The 21,927-nt window shown below is 39.8% G+C and overlaps 1 protein-coding gene and 1 long non-coding RNA gene across 11 annotated transcripts in view; one reads left to right on the top strand and one right to left on the bottom strand.

The window, feature by feature from the left end:
* Positions 1-14,402, bottom strand: part of LOC126946170 (uncharacterized) — a 33,933-nt gene extending 19,531 nt beyond the window's left edge. Inside the window, exon 1 of the long non-coding RNA XR_007722601.1 lies at positions 14,286-14,402. This is a non-coding gene — a long non-coding RNA (uncharacterized LOC126946170). The remainder of the gene's footprint in view (positions 1-14,285) is intronic.
* Positions 1-21,927, top strand: part of CASK (calcium/calmodulin dependent serine protein kinase) — a 405,070-nt gene that overhangs the window by 286,458 nt on the left and 96,685 nt on the right. For 6 of the 10 annotated variants that reach the window (XM_050776177.1, XM_050776182.1, XM_050776180.1 and 3 more), the window contains 2 exons: positions 8,604-8,703; positions 13,323-13,340. In XM_050776177.1, coding sequence (XP_050632134.1) covers positions 8,604-8,703; positions 13,323-13,340 — 118 coding nt within the window. The remainder of the gene's footprint in view (positions 1-8,603; positions 8,704-13,322; positions 13,341-21,927) is intronic. The other 4 variants (XM_050776176.1, XM_050776186.1, XM_050776181.1 and 1 more) reach the window with 1 other exon arrangement.

Here is a 21,927-nt window from a genome sequence, read left to right as displayed (position 1 = left end):
CTATTTGCTTTAACAGTGGTTGGCCAAAATAATTATTAATGATAAGCCATTATTGAGATGGTACCCAAGGAAGTTTCCCAAAACTTTTATTCTTTTTGCCTTGATATCCACCTAAACCTGTGTAACCTACAAATAAAAAACTCTTATTTTCCATGGTGAAATTTGGTCAACTGTTTTTGAAGTTAGTTTCCTCCCCAAAGGAACTATTATTATACTTTTTTTGTCAACTCTTCTGTAAGTCCTTCTAAACCTAATGCTGCTTTGGCCTCATGTGACATTACACTGTATGGGGTTGAACCTTTCTTTTTTTTTTTTTTTTTTTTTTTTGAGACGGAGTCTCACGCTGTTGCCCAGGCTGGAGTGCAGTGGCGCGATCTCGGCTCACTGCAAGCTCCGCCTCCCGGGTTCCCGCCATTCTCCTGCCTCAGCCTCCTGAGTAGCTGGGACTACAGGCGCCCGCCACCGCGCCCGGCTAATTTTTGTATTTTTAGTAGAGACGGGGTTTCACTGTGGTCTCGATCTCCTGACCTTGTGATCCGCCCGCCTCGGCCTCCCAAAGTGCTGGGATTACAGGCTTGAGCCACCGCGCCCGGCCGGGGTTGAACCTTTCATTGCCCAAATACAGACATTTCACCAGAGGGCTTGGGCTTGCCCCATCACAAGAAACACATGCTGTACTTCTCCCAGGGCCACAGAATCAGACTTGGGCCTAAAATAGCCAAAGTGGTGACTAAGATTCGTTTGGACAGGGCCAAGCTGTCAAAACAGAGGGGTCATGTGGATTTACCACATCCCTTTGCAGGGCTATTTAAAGTTTTAAGACCCACCAAACAACCTAGAACTAGGAACATCAGCAGGGTCATTAGTGAACATGTTTGGCTTCTGATAAGGCTGTATTCTTTTGAGTAGTTCAGCCACCTTGTTAAAACATGTTACACCTACCATCCTCAAGGAACTAATTCTCATTCTGCCTCTTCAGTGGACTTCTAGAACAGAGATTGCAACTTCCTTGGCTTTCAGAGTTCACCACACACTTTATTTTCACACAACTAGGTGCTCATCCTACCCAGACACTATTCTTAACCTTCTCAATGGTGGGTGACAGTTGAATTTGTAATGACTCCCTTGGAAGTGATTAAAAGGGAGTTCACAGAAAGCAGTAGAAAATTACTTTTGTGGCCAGGCACAGTGGCTCACACCTGTAATCCTAGTACTTTTGGAGGCCAACGCGGGCAAATCGCTTGAGCTCAGGAGTTCAAGACCAGCCTGGGCAACATGGTGAAACCCCATCTCTACAAAATATACAGAAATTAACCAGGTGTGGTGGCCATGCATGCCTGTAATCCCAGCTACTTGGGGGCCTGAGGCAAGAGGATCGCTTGAGCCTGGGAGGTGGAGGTTGCAGTGAGCCAGGATCGCACCACTGCACTCCAGCCTGGGTGACAAAGTGAGACCTTGTCTCAAAAAAAAAAAAAAAAGAAGAAGAAGAAAATTACCTTGGTAACCTAGTCATGATGGAATGATGATGGAAAAATGTATTTTCCCCATTTTGGTTACCACACGTTTCATGTGTCGAGTTTTTTCCTCCTAATTCATACTAAGCTCTGGAATTGTAATACTTCAGTAAAAAAAAAAAAAAAAAAGAATCCTCTAGATAACAATACTTTCTTTAATAAACTACATAGTTCTGAGCACAGAACTGAATATGAGGATCATATTTTCTCAAACTGAATATTAGGATACATGAGACAGACTGCATGATCTCCAGGCTCTGTGGAAAATTTGTGCTCTGTGGTCGGGGCTCTTAAGGAGGGCACACCTGTACTCTAACCCTGGCTGTCATCTACTGAAGGAGGTACTAAGGAAAGTGGTAACTGTGGGTATCTGAGGATGTCTATTCAGAGAAGACACAGGAGGGAATGTATTCTGAAGTCATCCCCATTGCTTCTGCAATTATTTCTACCCCTAGAAAGCAAATTCCCCACAGTAAAGTATGCTGAAGAAATTCTATACAAATAGAAGCAATATTCTATGTTAGGGTAAATTTATTGCAGTCCATTTAAGAAATGGTGAGTTGAGTCCACGTGATCCAGTTAAGAGAATAAAATCATTTATTTCCTATATATACAGAAAGCAAGGATTTCTAATAACTTTCTACAGTTTTTCTTTATTATTATTGTTTGGTTTTTTTTGTTTTTGTGTTTGTTTTTTTTTTTTTTTTTTTTTTTTTTTGAGACAGAGTCTCACTCCGTCGGCCAGGCTGGAGTGCAGTGGTGTAATCTCGGCTCACTGTAGCCTCCGCCTACCAGGTTCAAGCGATTATCCTGCCTCAGCCTCCCAAGTAGCTGGGACTACAGGCACCACCACATCCAGCTAATTTTTGTATTTTTAGTAGAGATGGGATTTCACCATATTGGCCAGGCTGGTTTTGTACTCCTGACCTCAAGTGATCTGCCCGCCTCAGTACCTCCCAAAGTGCTGGGATTGCAAGCATAAGCCACCGTGCCTGGCCTTTATTAATTTTGCAAATTGCAAAAGTATTCTCTGACTTACTGATTGGTCTCTTGTGCTCCTGAACTATGCATAACTACAAAAGGTTTGTTTAGGAGTGCCATTTTCTAGTACTGTATATAGCTGTACTATCCAGTACAGTAGTAAATAGCCATATGTAACTATTTACATTTCAATGTTAATAAATTAATATTAAATAAAATGTAAAATTTAGTTGCTCCGTTGCGCTAGCCACCTTTCAAATGCTCAATACCTCGTGTGGCTGATGGCTACTGTATTAGGCAGCACAGGTTTAGAAAATTTCCTTCATCGCAGATAGTTCTATTGTATGGTATTGCTATGGAGTCTTGGTACCTGCAGAGTAATGCTTATACACTAAGCAGCACTTTTTGACAGGTCAACCAGGAAGCTATAATAGATACTTTTTGGCAATCTTCTTTCTGTTAATTCAACAAAAACTAACTTAAAGATTTATTAAAGACCTTTGTGCCTTAATGAAACCCAGCATTTACATACAGTCCTCTCTGTAGTAAGGGTTTGTACAAAGGCAGTAAATTGAGATAGCAATCGTTGTGGGCTTCTGCTAATCAGAGCATTAAATCTGGTATCCAAAAGATAACCTTTGAGCCTGAGCAACATAAGGAGACCCCCGGCTCTACAAAAAATAAAAAATTAGCTGGGTGTAGTTGCACACACCTGTGGTCCCAGCTACTTGGAAGGCTGAGATGGGAGGATCACTTGAGCCTGGGAGGTCAAGGCTGCAGTGAGCTGTGATCCCACCACTGCACTCCAGCCTAAGTGACAGAGTAAGACTCTGTCTCAAAAATTAGCAGGGTGGGGACCTTAATTCTAAAAACTGAAAAAACTGTTATTCTGGTATGAACAGTTCCACAAATATTCTGGTATGAACAATTCCAAAAATAATAAGTGAAGTGATTTTGATCTTATATATTGATTTTACAGATCAGTTAATTTGTGATTTTTTTTTTTTTTTTTTAAGAAATACATATATAGGCCGGGCGCGGTAGCTCACGTCTGTAATCCCAGCACTTTGGGAGGTTGAGGCGGGCGGATCACCTGAGGTTGGGAGTTTGAGACCAGCCTGACCAACATGGAGAAACGCCATCTCTACTGAAAAAAATACAAAATTAGCCGGGCATGGTGGCACATGTTTGTAATCCCAGCTACTCGGGAGGCTGAGACGGGAGAATTGCTTGAACCTGGGAGTTGGAGGTTGTGGTGAGCCAAGTTTGCACCATTGCACTCCAGCCTGGGCAACAAGAACGAAATTCCATGTTAAAAAAAAGAAAAGAAAAGAAAAGAAATACATATATAGATATATGTTGTTTTTTCTTTTTTAATTGAGACAGGGTCTCACTCTGTTGCCCAGGCTGGTCTCAAACTCCTGGACTGAAGCAGTCCTCCCACCTTGGCCTCCCAAAATGCTGGGATTACAAGTATGAGCCACCAACCAGTTTATGATTCTGAAATGTAGAATTTATTACTTCCTGTTGGGCAATAGATTTTGAAAATTATGTACATTTAAGACCATCTTTATAAAATACTTTTACATAGACCCAAAAGAATTTCTAAGATATCTATTCTGTGCAATTACTCTTAAATATAGCCATATCTAGTACACTTACAAGTGTCATTTTTCATTTTCTCTAGAGAAAATACTGCAGCCTCTTTTAGTCATATATCCTGACTGAATATTATGAAATTCCAGGTTATACCAATAACCTATGTTTAGGTTATGTTTGAGTATTATATATGTATAGACTATGCAGACTAAACTGAATGATAACTTTGGTTGTGACTATATGGAGACATATCAAAAGTTCTGATTTAATTAATCATGTCACCTAATTATCATCTAGGACCTAATTCTTAAGTATAATCAACCCGAATTCTTTAACATCTCTACCTTGAAATTATTTTCTTGACTTTTGCTCGTCTCTGTTCAGCCTCAACCTCTCCAAATTCTCCACCCTTTTTAAGGCTTTTGAGTTCAGTCGTCTGAATTCTAATAGGATGATTATCTTTCAAATTTTTTGTCACATTCCTCTTGGTATGTTCTGGTGATACACTTTCCCCCCTCAGTATATTTCCCTGTTCACTCAGGAATATGACTATATATTACCTTGTTATTTAGGTACAAAGCCAATTATTCTGTATCTGATACTTGTATATTTTGTATTTAGATGTTTTAAAATGTACCCTCCTGTCATGACTGTGTATTACCTTGCTATTTGGGTACAAAACCAATTATTTTATATCCAATACTTGTGTGTTTTGTATTTAGTGTTTAAAAATGTACCCTTCTGCCATTGTACCTATCAAACTTCATGATGCATGTTTCTGAGCTCAGGAAATACCAAAAAGGGAGTATTCAGTTTTTGGCTTTTGTCTTCAGGTCAGCAATACATCTTTGTTCAGCTCTTGTGTTCCTCAATATCTTTGTTCCCCCATTAAGTGCATTCAGTAGTTTAATTTAGCAGAAATCTGACCTAACCATTTTCTTGTTTTCCACTTCCTTAAATGCTACACAGAATCATCTAGCCAGAAGCATTCCATTTTGATGTTTGACATATTGACATTTCAAGAAAACTATAATTATGATTAAGAATTCTTTCTGGTTCTTAACTACAAATTAAAAACTTGTGGTGCTCTTTTTCTCTGAATTTATAATCTGCCTTCTCCTTTCTAGGTTAATTTGCTTGATAAAAAAGTACTTTAATATTATTTATCTTAACAGATTGTGAATAGTCTAATTAACTCAAAAGTATTATGTTTCACCCTTAAAAGATACTAAATTATACCTTCTAAATTAAAGCAGGTAGAAAACTTCTTTGTCAAGGGTTTAATAAGCCAGAAAGTTTGAAGAACTACTTGTATAAAATCTGATTTTTTTATTGTTGTATTACATTATTGCTATTGATGAGCAATATTACATTATTGCCAACCCCTGTATTCATTATTGCTCATCAGTAGCAATAATGTAATACAGGGGTTGGCAAACTATGACCTGGGAGTCAAATCCAACCCACTGCCTATTCTTGTATATAAAGTTTTATTAGAACACAGCAAAGTACATTAATTTGCATATTGTCTATGGCTGCTTTCACACTACAATACAGGAATTGAGTAGTTGCAAAAGAGACCATATGACCTTTAGAGCCTAAAATACTTACTGTCTGGTTATTTACAGAAAAAAAATTGCTGACCCCTAGTATAGTAGAAATCCTTGAACTGGGAAGAGTAGTCACTGGATGTCAATTATGTCTACTCTTCATTGTGTCTCTAAGTTGACAGAGACCTTAACAGGTTGCTAAGCCTCTCTGGACCTCAGTTTTCTCATCTGCAAAATGAATCTCTTAAAATCAATAATCTCTAAGGTTGATTCTCAAACTCTAATAAAATTCTATGAATCCATGACCTATTTCAGAACGATGTTGCTGTTTTACACAATGGCTTGCATTGAATATTTAAACCACCTATAGTCACTGGGTTCAGACAACTAAATATTAGATAGGGCACCATGGCTTACACCTGTAATCCCAGCACTTTGGGAGGCTGAGGCTGGAAGAGTGCTTGAGCACCAGAGTTTGAGACCAGCCTGGGCAATATAGTGAGACTCAGTTTCTATTATTTAAAAAAAAAAAAAAAACTACATAAACAAAACTGCTAGTCATAAGACAGATAAATTTAAAACATAGTACTATTGTTTCAAAAGCATTTACATCTCAGGGCTCTTTTAAATAGTGTTTTCCTAGTAGTATAGGTATTTATTATAGATCTTTGACGATAGCAGTAGCAAGAACAGGCCTTGAAGCATATAACTAACATTTAAGAAATACAGTTGTACTTCATTTGAAAATAAAAATAAAGCATCTCTAAAAGCCTAATTTCAGTGTGTGGGAAACGCGATTTGATATATAAAAATTCCATTCCCCCTCAGCTTTTAGGAAACATGTATAATACGTAAAGTGAAATAAGTTTCTATAGAAAGAAGAACTCAACATTCACTACTGTTTTTTCAACATGGCAGCTATAATTCTGCATAAGAACCTTTCATGCGTAACTTTAGACTTTTGGAAATCTCAAGTTACCTGGAATGTTAACATCAGTATCACCTCTCTCTTTTTGCTCTTCCCTTTCTACAGTAAGTAAACTTTGTGGAAATATATTTTATTAATGTTTTCTGGCCAGGCACAGTGGCTCACACCTGTAATCCCAGCACTTTGGGAGGCTGAGGCGGGTGGATCGCTTGAGAGCAGGAGTTCAAGACCAGCCTGGGCAACATGGTGAAACCCCATCTCTACAAAAAAATGCAAAAGTTAGCCAGGCATGGTGGCACAGGCCTGTAGTCCCAGCTACTTGGGAGACTGAGATGGGAGGATCGCTTGAGCCTGAGAGGTTGAGACTGCAGAGAGCCGAGATTATGCCACTGCACTCCGGCCTGGGCAACAGAGCGAGACACTGTCTCAAAAAATAGTAACAATGTTCTCATATTAGCAGATACCTAAACACACACAAGTTTTATCTTTCCAGAAAAATTCAAGAGTTAATATTTAAAATGTAGACTTAGACTACTTAGGTGATTTGATAAACTAACTAAATGAGTGATTCTACATAGACCAGCAAAAGGCTGTGCTCACGTTCTAGTTCTTTATTAGCAGAGTTAGTAATGATATACACTTACAAAATGCTTTACAATTCGCAAAGCACTTTCATGAATACATTATGACTTTTGCCAATCCTGTAAGATAAGTCCGTTTTAATATTCTTTTTTTTTTTTTGAGACGGAGTTTCGCTTTTGTTGCCCAGGCTGGAGTGCAATGGCACGATCTCGGCTAACCGCAACTTTTGCCTCCCAGGTTCAAGCGATTCTCCTGCCTCAGCCTCCCGAGTAGCTGGGATTACAGGCATGCGCCACCACGCCTGGCTAACTTTTTGTATTTTTAGTAGAGACAGGGTTTCTCCATGTTGGTCAGGCTGATCTCAAACTCCTGACCTCAGGCGATCTGCCCGCCTCGGCCTCCCAAAGTGCTGGGATTACAGGCATGAGCCACTGCACCCAGCCCGTTTTCATATTCTTACTTTACAGATAAGAAAGCCTAGAGAGGTTAAACGATTTACTCCCAAATACCACATGTTCTCCCTTGTAAGTGGGAAGTAAGCTGTGGGTACACAGAGGCATGCAGAGTAGTATAATGGACACTAGAGACTTGAGGGGCAAGGGATAGAAAATCACCTGTTGGGTACACTGTACACTACTCAGAAGACAGATTCACTAAAAGCCCACACTTGACTACTGTACCGTTTATGCATATAACCAAAAACCACTTGTACCGTTAAAGCTGTTTAAATAAAAAATAATAATAAATATGATTTACTGAAGCAGTAACTCCCAACATTTTTCCACTCAACAGTCCTAAGGGATGTCATGCACTCAAATGGCAGTGATTTCCAACTAGGAATGAGGGGAGGCTATGCATATAGCTTAAAAGAGTCATATGTAGTTGATTCTGTTGTGTGGCCTGATGGATAATTACTATACAAAAGTAACACATTGTCATTGTTAAAACTAAAAGAGGGAAAAAAGATTTTAAAAAGAAAAATGACTCATAATCCTACCACCCAGAGATAATTAATGCTATTAACATTCTGGTGTATATGCAGTCTTTTATATCCATATTAACTTTTTTACCCAAAAATGAGATTATAATATACATTGATTTTAAACCTTCTTCATGTAATTAATCACAGACATCTTTTCATTCCACTAAACACCCTTCTACAACATCAATTTATAATAACTGCAGAATATTCCATTCTGTGTTGCATGTTTGAATTCAAGATGTAAGTGATTTCATATACTTTTCCAATTCCCAATTAGTGTTATTCTGGTATATGCATATGTAATTTATTTAAAGGAATCTGAAATAATTTAAAAGCTACTTCTCTTCTAGCCATCATCTCCTATATATTTGACTTAATGGATAATCCTTCAGATAGATAATTTGTTAAATAACATTTATATTTGTGTATTTGTTTTAATAATCTATTTTTTCATCTCTTTGCTTTAGGGTGCAGTACTAGCCGCTGTGTCAAGTCACAAATTCAACTCATTCTATGGGGATCCCCCTGAAGAGTTGCCAGATTTCTCCGAAGACCCTACCTCCTCAGGTAACTGGATAATTCACTTATTCACCTGTGTGAGTCATTTGGTATTTACATCCATTCTTTCCTATTGTGAATAAACTTTTTCTGTGCATTTAGTTAAATCTTCCAACGGATTCTAAGGAAGTTTGTCAGCAACCAAATCCTGTCTACATATGTCTTTTTCCTTTTCATTTTAATACCAAAGTTGCTTTCTCCTGTGGCTCCAAAACCAACATTTCACTTTTTTTTCTTTTTACCTCAGTAATACTTCCTCCCCTTTCCACACTCTTGACCCAGTATTGCATTCCATCCAATCCGACATCCTAGTCAGTCTTTTGGGATCTTTCTGATTACCTTCTCTCTCAACAAAAACTTCTGATATAAACTTTTCCCCAGGTCAGTCGTATTAGATCAGACTGTGGAGCAGCACTGCTTTGAATGGAATCTTTCAATGTAGAGCTGTCGTGTGAATTATCTCCTGAAACAGTTACCAAGTTCTTCTCCATATATAAAAATCCATAACATGGCCAGGCATGGTGGCTCACACTTGTAATCCCAGCACTTTGGGAGGCCAAGGCAGGCAGATCACCTCAGGTCAGGAGTTCGAGACCAGCCTGGCCAACAGGGCAAAACCCCGTCTCTGCAAAAATACAAAAAAAAAAAAAAAAATTAGCCAGGCATAGTGGCCTGCGCGTATAGTCCCAGCTACTTGGGAGGCTGAGGCAGGAGAATCACTTGAACCCAGGAGGCGGAGTTGCAGTGAGCTGTGATCCGAGATCATGACACTGCACTACAGCGTGGGTGATAATGCGAGACTCCATCTCAAAAAAAAAAAAAAAAAAAAATCTGTGACACTTGCATACAAGTATCCAAGGTGAAAGAAAATAGAAGAGTTATTTGTTTTGATGAACTGTATATAGGTACCCCTGAAACAACCTGCCAGTGTTCACAAAATCATTTTATAAGCCAGTGCAGTGGTGTGCATGTGTAGTCATAGCTACTCAGGAGGCTGAGGCACCCGGCTCAGGAGGATCACCTGAGCCCAGGAGTTTGAGGATGCAGTGAGCTGTGATCACACCACTGCTCTCCAACCTGGACAACAAAATGAGACCTCTCCTCTTAATTAAGAGATAAAAGGCCGGGCGCAGTGGCTCACGCCTGTAATCCCAGCACTTTGGGAGGCCGAGACGGGCAGATCACGAGGTCAGGAGATCAAGACCATCCTGGCTAACACGGTGAAACCCCGTCTCTACTAAAAATACAAAAAAATTAGCCGGGCATGGTGGGGGACGCCTGTAGTCCCAGCTACTCGGGAGGCTGAGGCAAGAGAATGGTGTGAACCCGGGAGGCGGAGCTTGCAGTGAGCCGAGATTGCGCGGCTGCACTCCATCCTGGGCCACAGAGCGAGACTCCGTCTCAAAAAAAAAAAAAAAAAAAGAGATTAAAAAAAATAAAAAACCGAAACCATTTTATAAAATGCTCAGATTTCCATCTTACCAGTGTGATATTCTCAAGGATCATTTATTAAAAGCCCATAGGGTCCTTTTATATGTATATGTAGATGTGTGTGTGCATGTGTGTGTTCTAAATTTTTATTTGTGCGTTTTTTATTTACTTAACTCCTGAATCATGTGTCCTTTGGCCTCAGCTTTTTTTCTTTCTTTCGTTAGAGTCACTCCATATTTGTCATGTTTGATTTTGTGCTGACTTTGATTTTTGTACTCTGGTGCTAGCTTCATTAATATTCATATATTACCACTGGGACTGAGGCCCTGGGCCCTTCCTAGAGTCTGAGGTTTTTGTCCCACAGCAATATAGGAAGAATGGATGTACTAATGCTTCTTCCCTATTGGTACCATGAGCATCTGTCAGTATTTATGCTTCTCCTCTCCTCTTTTTATACATGTGTGTGCACCTACACAATCACATACACGTACACAGAATTTCTTACCAATTAGTATGTGCTTGTACCTTGTGCAAAATGACAAGATCTTGAGGTGATGGATACCCCATTTATCATGATGTAATCATTACGCATCGTATGCCCATATCAAAATATCTCCTGTACCCCATAGATATATACTAGGTACCCATAAAAATTTAAAACTTTTTTAAAATGACAAGATCAAGTTTCCCATTCCAGCAGTTTTACAGTTCCTCATTTTGACCTTTACCAATTGGGATGTGAATCTTCCTCTTTTGAATGAAGGTGATTTCCAAAAATATTCAGAAATGGGAATCTTAGAGAAGAGATTCTGAGGAGAAAGCCTTGCCATTTTTCTCTTGTGCTGACTTGGTCATTATCCAGAGCCCTTCCCACAAGAAAGGCAGGGATCTGGTTGTGTTTATAGGTGTGGTCCCCAGTTCTGCTTATTGCTTCATGTCTCTCTTTTCTTCCACTCCATTTTGTTCCCTCCACCTGTAACTTCTTGTGTTAGCTGAAACCTCTCTCTTCCCTCCTCACACTCAGATTACAGTGGACCCTATTTAAGGGAAGTGGATCCAGTAATGGTTTGTATTGTCATACTGTGGCTGTATGATATAATCACATGCTTATAATATATTTAGGATACATCTCTTTGAGATTTGAGGTCAAGATCTCTACTACCATTTTCATCTTTAGAAATGGGGCTAAAACCTGGGCATGGTGACTCATGCCTGTAATCCCAACACTTTGGGATGCCCAGGTGGGTGGATCACTTGAGCCCAGGGGTTCAAGACCAGCCTGGGCAACATAGTCAGACCCTGTCTCTACAAGATTAAAAAAAAGCTAGCTGGGCCATGTGCAGTGGCTCACACCTGTAATCCTAGCACTTTGGGAGGCCAAGGTGGGTGGATTGTTTGAGCTCAGGAGTTTCAGAACAGCCTGGGCAACATGACAAAACCCCATGTCTACCAAAAATACAAAAATTGACCAGGTGTGGTGGCATGTGCCTGTTTGTCCCAGATACTTGGAAGGCTGAGATGGGAAGATTGTTTGAGCCTGGGAGGCGGAGGTTGCAGTGAGCCGAGATGGCACCACTGCATTCCAGCCTAGGTGACACAGCCAGACCCTGTCCCCCCAACAACAATAACAACAAAATTAGCCGGGTGTGGTGGCACACACCTGTAGTCCTACCTTCTTGGGAGGCTGAGGCAGGAGGATCACTTGAGCCCAGGAGTTTGAGGCTGCAGTGAGCTATGATTTTGCCACTCCAGCCTGGACAACAGAACAAGACTCTGTCTCAAAAAAAAAAAAAAAAAAAAAAAAAAAAAGAACCAGGCATGATGGCCCATGCCTGTAATCCCAACAGTTTCAGAAGCCAAGGCAGGAGGATTGCTTGAGTCTAAGAGTTTGTGACCAGCCTAGGCAACATACGGAGACCCTCTACTTTGTAAGAAGTCAAAATATTAGCCAAGCGTGGTAGCACACACCTGTGGTCCCAGCTACTAGGGAGGCTGAGGCGGGAGAATCACTTGAGCCCAAGAGGTCAAGGCTGCAGTAAGCTGTGAGTACATCACTGCACTCAAGCCTGGATGACAGAACAAAACCCTGTCTCAAAAAAAAGAAAAGGGGCCAGAAACAGTGGCTCATGCCTGTAATCCCAGTACTTTGGGAGGCCAAGGTGGGTGGATTACTTGAGGTCAGGAGTTCGAGACCAGCCTGGCCAACATGGTGAAACCCCCATCTCTACTAAAAATACAAAAATTAGCCAGGCATGGTGGCCACGTGCCTGTAATCCACCTGAGGCAAGAGAATTGATTGAACCCAGGACATGGAGGTTGCAATGAGCTGAGATTGTGCCACTGCACTCCAGTCTGGGCGACAGAGCAAGACTCCATCTCAAAAAAAAAAAAAAGGGAAAGGAAAGGAAAATAAAAAGAGTAATACTCTATGCATTTAGGAAAATATGAATATATAAAATAACAGTTTAAAAACTTGTCATCTAATGAAAAGTCATACATGTTTAGGTATATTGTTTATGATGTAAAACAATTTTTCTGTAAATGATAATTTTCTATTTTGATTATTGAAATGCATACATTATGCATTTACTAGAATTCATTTAATCTTATGATAAACTGTGTGTTGCTTGAAGTAAGGCTGGGCATGGTGGTTCAGGCCTGTAATCCCAATACTTTGGGAGGTGGAGGTGGGTGGATCACTTGAGGTCAGGAGTTCGAGGCCAGCCTGGCCAACATGGCAAAACCCCGTCTCTACTAAAAATACAAAAATTAGCTGGGCATGATGGCATGTGCCTGTAGTCCTAGCTACCAGGAGGGGAGGGAGCTGGGCTGAGGTAGGAGGATCACTGGAGCCCAGGAGGCAGAGGTTGCAATGAGCTAAGATTGTGCCACTGTACTGCAGCCTGGGTGGTAGAGTGAGACCCCATCTCAAAAAAAAAAAAAAAAAAAATTCAAAGTAGAAATATTCTTTTCTCATATTTCAAATCAAATAATTCGGAATCAGAACCCAGTGTTTGATGTCTGAAATCCCAAACAGTTCCAGTGATTATACTCGTGGAACATAAGGGCTCACTTTGGGGTCGGCTGGGGGACCGTGCTTCTGGTGGCTCATGTAGTGGGCCAAACTGTGGCTTGATAACCTACTTGTTGTAAAATCATACTGTTTGTTGTTTGTCCATATGCTGCCTTCCTCCTAGGACTTCTAGCAGCAGAAAGTAGGTATCCCTTTGTTTTCCTTTAAGGTGTATCTTTTATGCAAAAGTGTTTGGCTTTGCATGGTTCGTAATCAGCTTGACTTTTTCCTTGGCTGTTTGTGTGTGGATGTTTAAGTATTAATTTTAACACTGCCTAGTCATAAAACTAAAACTTGTATATATTGATTTTTGAGGCATTGTTACACAAACAATACTAACTTCTCACTTCTTTCATAAGAGGAAAAAAGGCAGTGTTAAAATTTCAACCGCACTTAATACTTCACATCTGAATTTCACATACGAATACATTAATTCTGGGGAAAGGGTAACATTTGTTTTATGGTTTGCTTTCAAGAAAACTTTCAGGGTAAGTGAATTTTTCTTTGACAATTACATCACCTATAAGTGGTCTTTATTGCTTCCTGTTACTGAGTCCATTTTCAATTTGTTTGGAGCTGTGAAATAAATTCTGAAATCTTGTCTCTTAACAACTTTTACCATCAGATAGAACATTTATAATGAATAATGTAATGGCTAGATTTTAATTACAAAGGGGCATAATTTGAGTATGGGAGAAAATTAAAATGTAAGAAATGTACACACAGTTGAGTACCTGTAAAACTGAGGCAATCTGAATAAGATGGGTGGATTGTATCAATGTCAGTATTCTGGTTATGATAATATACTATAGTTTTGTAAAATGTTACCAATGGGGGAACTGAGCAAAGAATACAAGGGATCTCTCTGTATTATTTCTTACGAATGCATGTGAATCTATAATTATCTCAACAAAAATTCTAATTAAAAAAATAAACCTTTACCTCAAAGATAAATGAGAAAGCCTGGGTACTAATGATTGAATTCATTTTCACATTTTCTTACGTTAGTTATCTGTAGCTCAAATTGCAGCTGATTTAATATAAATCTCACAGTATATTAGTTACCTATTGTTGGGTAATGAATTACCTTAAAGTAGCAGTTGTCATCTCACAGTTTCTTTGGGTCAGGAATCTGGGCGTGGCTTAGCTGTGTGCCTCTGGCTCAGGATATCTCCTGAGATTGTAGTCCAGTGCTGCTATCTCACCGGAAGGAAGGCACGACTGCAGGACGAATCCTCTTCCAAGCTCACTCACGTGGTTGTTGCCAGGCTTCAGTTCCTCACTGGCTGTGGTCCTCTTCACAGGGCTGGCTGTTCACAGCCTGGCAGCTCACTTCCCAGCATGAAACATAAAAGAGGGGGCAAAAGTGAGAGAGAGTGCCCAAGACTGAAGACACAGTCTTACAGCCTAATCTCATAGTGACATCTTACCACTTCTGCTCTATTCTGTTCATTAGAAATGAGTCAGTAAGTCCAGCCTGCACTCCAGGGAAGGGGATTGATTACACAAGGGTGGAAATACAGGAGACCAGGTTACTGGGGCCCATCTTAGAGGCTGCCCACCACGTGTAAATTAATAACTATTAAAATGTAAGATTCTTTCCATCTAGATTTAGCGTTCCTCTTTTTTTTTTTTTTTTTTAATCAACCAACCTGTCATGTTATTTGAGAATGGGCATCTTGAATGTATCAGTAGTGATTTTCCTTAGTTGTAAAGCTTTACACGAGTGGGTACTTAACAGCAGAATGTTATTAAAGTACTTTGAAAAATTTGTACTTGAAGATGTTTCTGTTTGGAAGCATAGACTATTTGAATAATCATAATGGCATTAGAGATTATAACATCTATATGCTGACAGAATACATATGCAGAATTTACTTCCTTTAATAAATTTCAAGGTATCTGTACCATAACCTACATATGGAGAATCTAAAGCATGTATCACCATATGTAAGTTTTCATAACTTGAGTTGGATATGGCACAGATGCTTATATCCAAAATATAGTTTCCATTACAGGATTCATTATTGCTTATATCTTGATTGATAACAAAGAATTTGCTTTGTGCAGTGGGAATAAAAGGTATTGAACAGGGTGTGGTGATAGAGGGAAGAGATTGGCTGCAAAGGGACAAGAGAGAACTTTTTTGAAGTGATGACAGTGTACACTTAAATGGCAAATTTTAACTTAAAACACTATACCTTAGTAAGCAGATTTTTTTTAAAAAGTATTGTGCTTGCAAGGAGGGGCTTTGATTGAGTAAGTGACAATAATGTGTATGTGTAGTAACATAATGTATTAAATGATCACTAATATAATAGGAAAGAAAAGGTATTGATTACTCTTAGAAGAAGCTAGGCTAGATTCAGATTCTAGATTTGCTCAGTGGTGCTGAGTTTCATAGCTATACATTATAAATTAAGAAATACACACACACTGAGAATTTAATGTGTTATTTTGTGAAAATCTGAGAAGCAGGAATGGGATTTAATAATCTCAACTGTCATCCATCTGAAAAACCTAACTTGTGATTTTAAATAAGATGGCATACCGCCTTCCACCATTCCCTTTTAAAAACAGGAAATGTCCCTGCTTTTATCTTTATGTTTTATTTATGAATAAAGTTTGTACTATTTTTTTAAAAAAGAAATACACAAATCTTTATTGAAACAATTACAGTGAAAACCTGGGTATATCAAAACTCATTGAATGGTACACTTAAGATTTGTGTATTTTATTCTATGTAAATTTTACCTCAGAGAGAAAAATAAACATTGCAATTTTTGCTGAAGTCTTTAAGGGTGAAGTCTACTAATGCTGGCCACTCTGCCATTTAATTTGAAATGAATGAAAAATACGTGAACTGATGGATAGATGGGTAGACATGTGATAAAGCAAATACAGCAAACTGTCAACATATGTAGGATCTAGGTGGTGGCCACGATTCTTTCAAACTTTCTGTATGTTTGAAGCTTTTCGTAGTAAAATGTAAGGGGAAAAACTTTTAAGACATACTCAGCCTACTTTAACACTGAGAACTTTTTAGTCTAAACATTTGACTGTTTATTTTTCTGTCCTCCTTTTGGGTTATTTTTACTTGGTCAACCTTTTTATGAGACTTCCACTCTTGTAATGAAATTATTCTGGACTCAAAGCTTTTATTGACCTTAAAAGCATATTCCTCTCTAAAGAAATAGACTTAGAAACATTTTTTAAACAGTTGACATATTTATGCTTTTTTTGACTATTATTTCATAATAGTAGCAGAAAACTTTTGAAAAACTTGTTTGTACTGGTGAGATTATTTGAAAAGGTAGAAGTGTTCAAAGTTAAAATGTGCAGGCCAGACATGGTAGCTCATGCCTTGCCAGCACTTTGAGAGGCTGGGATGGGAGGATTGCTTGAGGCCAGGAGATTGAGATCAGTCTGCACAACATAGTGAGACTCCATCTCTATTTAAAAAACAAACAAACAAAAAAAAGTATGATTATAAACCTGATTTTTAGATATAAACTTTATTGCCAAATGAATTATGAAAACAAAATACTATTCTGAAGGCAGGGCATTATAATATCTAATAAGTTCATGAATGTGGAAGTTTGGACTGAGGGCTAGGACAAAACCTTATATGGTAAATCAAATTGAGATTAAAGAGAGAATAGAAATTGGACATCATGCCTGTAATCCCAGCACTTTGGGAGGCCGAGGCGGGTGGATCACAAGGTCAGGAGATCAAGACCATCCTGGCTAACACGGTGAAACCCCCCCGTACTAAAAATACAAAAAAAAAAAAATTAGCCAGGTGTGGTGGCGGGTTCCTGTAGTCCCAGCTACTCGGGAGGCTGAGGCAGGAGAATGGCGTGAACCCGGGAGGCGGAGCTTGCAGTGAGCCGAGATCGCGCCACTGCACTCCAGCCTGGGCGACAGAGTGAGACTCTGTCTCAAAAAAAAAAAAAAAAAGCAAAAGAAATTGGACATCACCTCATTACCAAATGCAAATCATTCTGGTGCATTGCTGAGGATAAAACATGATTTTGGGGGTGGGGGACAGTCTGTTATGGAAGGAACACTGAATTAGGAGTCAGAGACCTGGGTTCTAGGATTTGATCTTCTGCTCATTGCCTGTGGCCCTTGGAAAGGTTATGTAACCCTACTGAGCCTCTGGTTTTTCAAATGTAAAAACACTTGCTGACCAAGCACAGTGGCTCAATGCCTATAATCCCAGGACTTAGGGAGGCTGAGGCGGGAGGATTGCTTGAGCCCAGGAATTTGAGAATAGCCTGGGCAACAGAGAGAGACCCCCATCTCTACAAAAAACTTATAAAAAATTAGCCAGGCATGGTAGCATGCCTGTAGTCCCAACTGTTTGGAAGGCTGAGGTGGAAGGATTGCTCAAGCCCGGAAGGTCGAGGCTGCAGTGAACCAAGATCATGCCACTACACTCCAGCCTAGGCGACAGAGCAAGATCCTGTCTCAAAACAAAACAAAAAAGCAAAAAACACTTGCCTGCAGAGACAGGGTTATTGTGGAATCACATAAGGTAGTGAGTGTAAAAGCACTTTGGAAATTATAAGCTGTTAATACAAATATAAGTATGAAAATAATTTCAACTGTGGCTTTAAGAAAACAGTACTATAAAATAAATTGTCTTCTGTGGTTAAGTCTTTCTCATACTTTGTTTTCAGTTCTTCAGAATTTACTCAGAAAAACATCATTTTAATCAAGGGCCATTTTATGAAGTGTCTTTTGGTACAAAGCACTCTGCAAAGTACACCCCAGAATACAGAGGTGAATAGAATACCTACAGTCCTGCCATTAAATCAACTGCCCTCTGAGGTGAACTTGTATACTATTTATTGATTGATTTTGTTTTCAAGATAGTTACAAGTTTATTCAGAGGTTTTATAGGAAAAACAGCCTTTTTAGTCTTTGAGAAAAATAAATAGCTCTTTTATATGTGACAGTATCGATCTACAAAATGAAAACTAGTAAGAGTTTAGGTAGCATATGCTGCATGTGTTATATTAATAATCACTACTGCCTCGGGGTTTAAAATCTAAAACAATAGCAATGGAAAAGCCCAAGAAGTGTCTTTGTGTCTATTTATATCTTACAATGAATTGAAACACCATGGGACTTTTAGATGGTTGGTACTGAACTACAGATATCAATTATACACAAATCTATCCAACCAAGAATGTGTTCTGTTGTTCTGTTTGTCATACCCAAAGAAAGAAATAACGGAACTAGAACAGGTGTTAATGGAAGGTGTTAAAATGATCAAGGGTGAAGACAGATTTTGAGGTTAAGCCAAAAATATGTATTTATTCCATTTGAAAAGATGAAGGAGAAATGGAATAAAAACTCTAATTTTTCTACCTAATTACAGAAACTTAAAAATGGGAGCACTTTTCAGAGCTTGAAATAGACAACTTGAGTACAACTAGGGAAATGCTTCTTTTCATGATTGAGAACCCATCAAGTTAATCATATTTGGGTACAAGATAAGACTATAAATCAGTTCAGAAGAGGTGACAGATCCAAGGAGGTTTAATAGACCTGTTGGAATTGTGGCTCTTGCCTACTCTAAATGCCTGCTAACAGATACCTTTGTGCTTTCCAGCAAAGCATCTGCTGGTTCTGTCAACACAGCTTTGATCCTGTGTGGGGGGGGTGAATTCCTGCTCATCCACCTCCTCTCTGCAGCTCCACAACTCCTCCCTAGGCAACCTGTGTGTCAGTTTGTCTTTACCTCTTTTATATCGTTTGCTTCAGGATATAATATGCCTACTTCACACATCAGTCTGAGAGCCCCTTCCTCAGGGACAGGGATCATATCTCTGATTTCTCTGAAGCCCCTGCCTAGTACCTAGCAAAAAGCAGGAATATCCAATAAAGATTTTGGGGCCAGGAGCTGTGGGTCACACCAGTAATCCCAACACTTTCGGAGGCCGAGGTGGGCGGATCACCCGAGGTCAGGAGTTCGAGACCAACCTGGCCAACATGGTGAAACCCCGTCTCTACTAAAAACAAAAAATTAGCTGGATGTGGTGGTGTGTGCCTGTAATCCCAGCTACTTGGAAGGCTGAGGCAGGAGAATTGCTTGAACCAAGGAGGCGGAGGTTGCAATGAGCTGAAATCATGCCACCGTACTCCAGCCAGGGCAACTGAGTGAAACTCTGTCTCAGGAAAAAAAAAAAAAAAAAAAAAAAAAAGATTTTGGTTATTGTCTGACCCAATAGGGCATTGTTCAAGTTCTTTTCCAACCTCCATATTCATGCATAAACCACACAATTTGCTGTTGAAGGTTTCTCATATGTTTCCTAGCATAGCCTATTAGTGTAGTAAGTTAGGCAAAGCATAGACTTTGAAGCCAGACAAACCCAGGTTTGAGTCCTGGCTCCACCGTTTACTAGCTATGGCCTTCCATGACCCTTCTGAAGCTCAGTTCCCTATCTAGAAGGTGGGATAATAAACTTACCATGTTGTCCTGAGGATGTTCCTGGAACATAATAAACACTCAAGAATTGGGAGCTGCTGTTAATGTTTCCTTAAGTGCTTAATTCAGTGCATACTTTATAGATATTATAAAATGAATAAAATAAAGAGCTGCCTTAAGGACCTTACAGCTCAGGGGAAAAAAGGGTGAACAAGCACACGCATAAGTAACCCATGGAGTGCGCTGGTGGTACAGGAATGGCATGGAGCACTTGGGAAGTTCACAGACCAACAAATGATACATCCCTGTTCTGGTACAGCCAAAATTGCTTCCCAGTCTTGAGACTGACCATCTTAGTATTCACTTGATAAAAGGTTGTTTTTGCTTTAATCTTATATTATTAATAAACTGCTACGTATAGACTATATATCAGCACGAGCAATGCTGGTAAGAGACCAGGCACAATGGCTTACGCCCGTAGTCCCGGCAATTTGGAAGGCTGAGGCAGGCGGATCTCTTGAGCCCAGGAGTTCAAGACCAGCCTGGCCAACATGATGAAACCCCATCTCTACTAAAAATACAAAAATTAGCTGGGTATGGTAGCCTGTAGTCCCAGCTGCTTGGGTGGCTGAGGCACGAGAATTGCTTGAACCCAGGAGGCAGAGGTTGCAGTGAGCTGAGGTCATGCCATTGCACTCCAGTGTGGGTGACACAGTGAGACTCTGTCTCAAAATAAAATAAAATAAGATTACACTAAGATAACTGAGTGAAGATGATAATTAGGTTTCTGTGGTATCAGTGGATTGTTTTAATATACAAAAAAAGCACTTGATTAGTATTTTTGTTATTGTGGTTTCATAAGTCCAGAAGTTTAGAACTGGCTTTAGTAACTTGATAAACATAGCATCATTCAATTCTGTTGTTGATGACGTGCTGGGGTCAGGGGTTCAGTGGGACATTTGTGACTAATTTCTTCACATCATCTCTTGCTTTCCAAGGCTTTCAATAAGGGATGAAGAGAAAATCGGCTTTTAACTAATTTCCAGATTTTTTGAGGGAGGGGGGCACTCTGAACAAAGTAAAAATCCTGAGAAGATCAGGTAGAAGGAAGTAGATTGGGTTAATACCTCTTTAGGAATAACAGGGGAGATGAGGACTGATTTCTGCCATTTATCTCTTTTATCCCACTTAATATCCACTTAATGTTGAAAGGATACCAATAGCCTGGCAGGCATAATTCAAAATTTAATATTATCCAGCCGGACATGGTGGCTCACGCCAGTAATCCCAGCACTTGGGGAGCTCAAAGCAGAAGGATCGCTTTAGCTCAGGAGTCTGAGACCAGCCTGGGCAACATGGCAGAACCCCATCTCTACAAAAAATACAAAACAGCTGAGTATGGTGGCGCGTACCTGTAGTCCCAGCTACTCAGGGGGCTGAGGTGGGAGGATCACTTGAGTGTGGGAGGTCGAGGTTGCAGTGAGCCGAGATTGTGTCACTGCACTCCAACCTGGGCAACAGAGCAAGACTCTGCCTCAAAAAAAAAAAAAAAAAAAATTATCCAGGCCAGGCGTGGTGGCTCATGCCTGTAATCCCAGCACTTTGGGAGGCCAAGGCGGGCAGATCACAAGGTCAGGAGTTCGAGACCAACCTGACCAACATGGTGAAAACCCATCTCTACTAAAAATACAAAATTAACTGGGGGTGTTGGCACGCACCTGTAATCCCAGCTACTCAGGATGCTGAGGCAGAAGAATCACTTGAACCTGGGAGGCAGAGGTTGCAGTGAGCCAAGATCACACCACTACACTCCAGCCTGGGCAACAGAACGAGACTCTGTCTCAAAAAGAAAAAAATTACCCATGGTTCCTTCAACAGACGAATGGTCAAACAAACTGGTACATCCACGCAACAACCTGGATGAAACCCCAGAGAATTATGCTAAGTGAAAAAATGCAGTCCCAAAAGGTTACATACTGTATGATTTCATTTATTCTTTTTATTTTATTTTATTTTTTAATTTTTAGAGGGACTCCTCCTTGCAGACCAGGGCTACCCCATAGGCAGTATGCCCAGATTAGGAGCCTCATTTATTATCAGAATGACAAAATTGTAGAAATGGAGAACAGATTAGTAGTTGCCACAGGTTAGGAGGGGATAGAGTAGGAGGGGAATGAGAATGGCTATGAAAAGGCAATATGAGGAATCCTTGTGGTAATGGAATGTTTTATAGCTTGACTGTATCAATGTCAATATCCAGGTTGTGATATTGTACTACAGTTTTGCAAGA

The sequence above is a fragment of the Macaca thibetana genome, chromosome X, assembly GCF_024542745.1.
Source record: "Macaca thibetana thibetana isolate TM-01 chromosome X, ASM2454274v1, whole genome shotgun sequence".
In the NCBI taxonomy this organism is placed as follows: domain Eukaryota; kingdom Metazoa; phylum Chordata; class Mammalia; order Primates; family Cercopithecidae; genus Macaca; species Macaca thibetana.
Note: the sequence above shows the minus strand (reverse complement) of the source record. Positions and strands in the feature narration are given on the sequence as shown.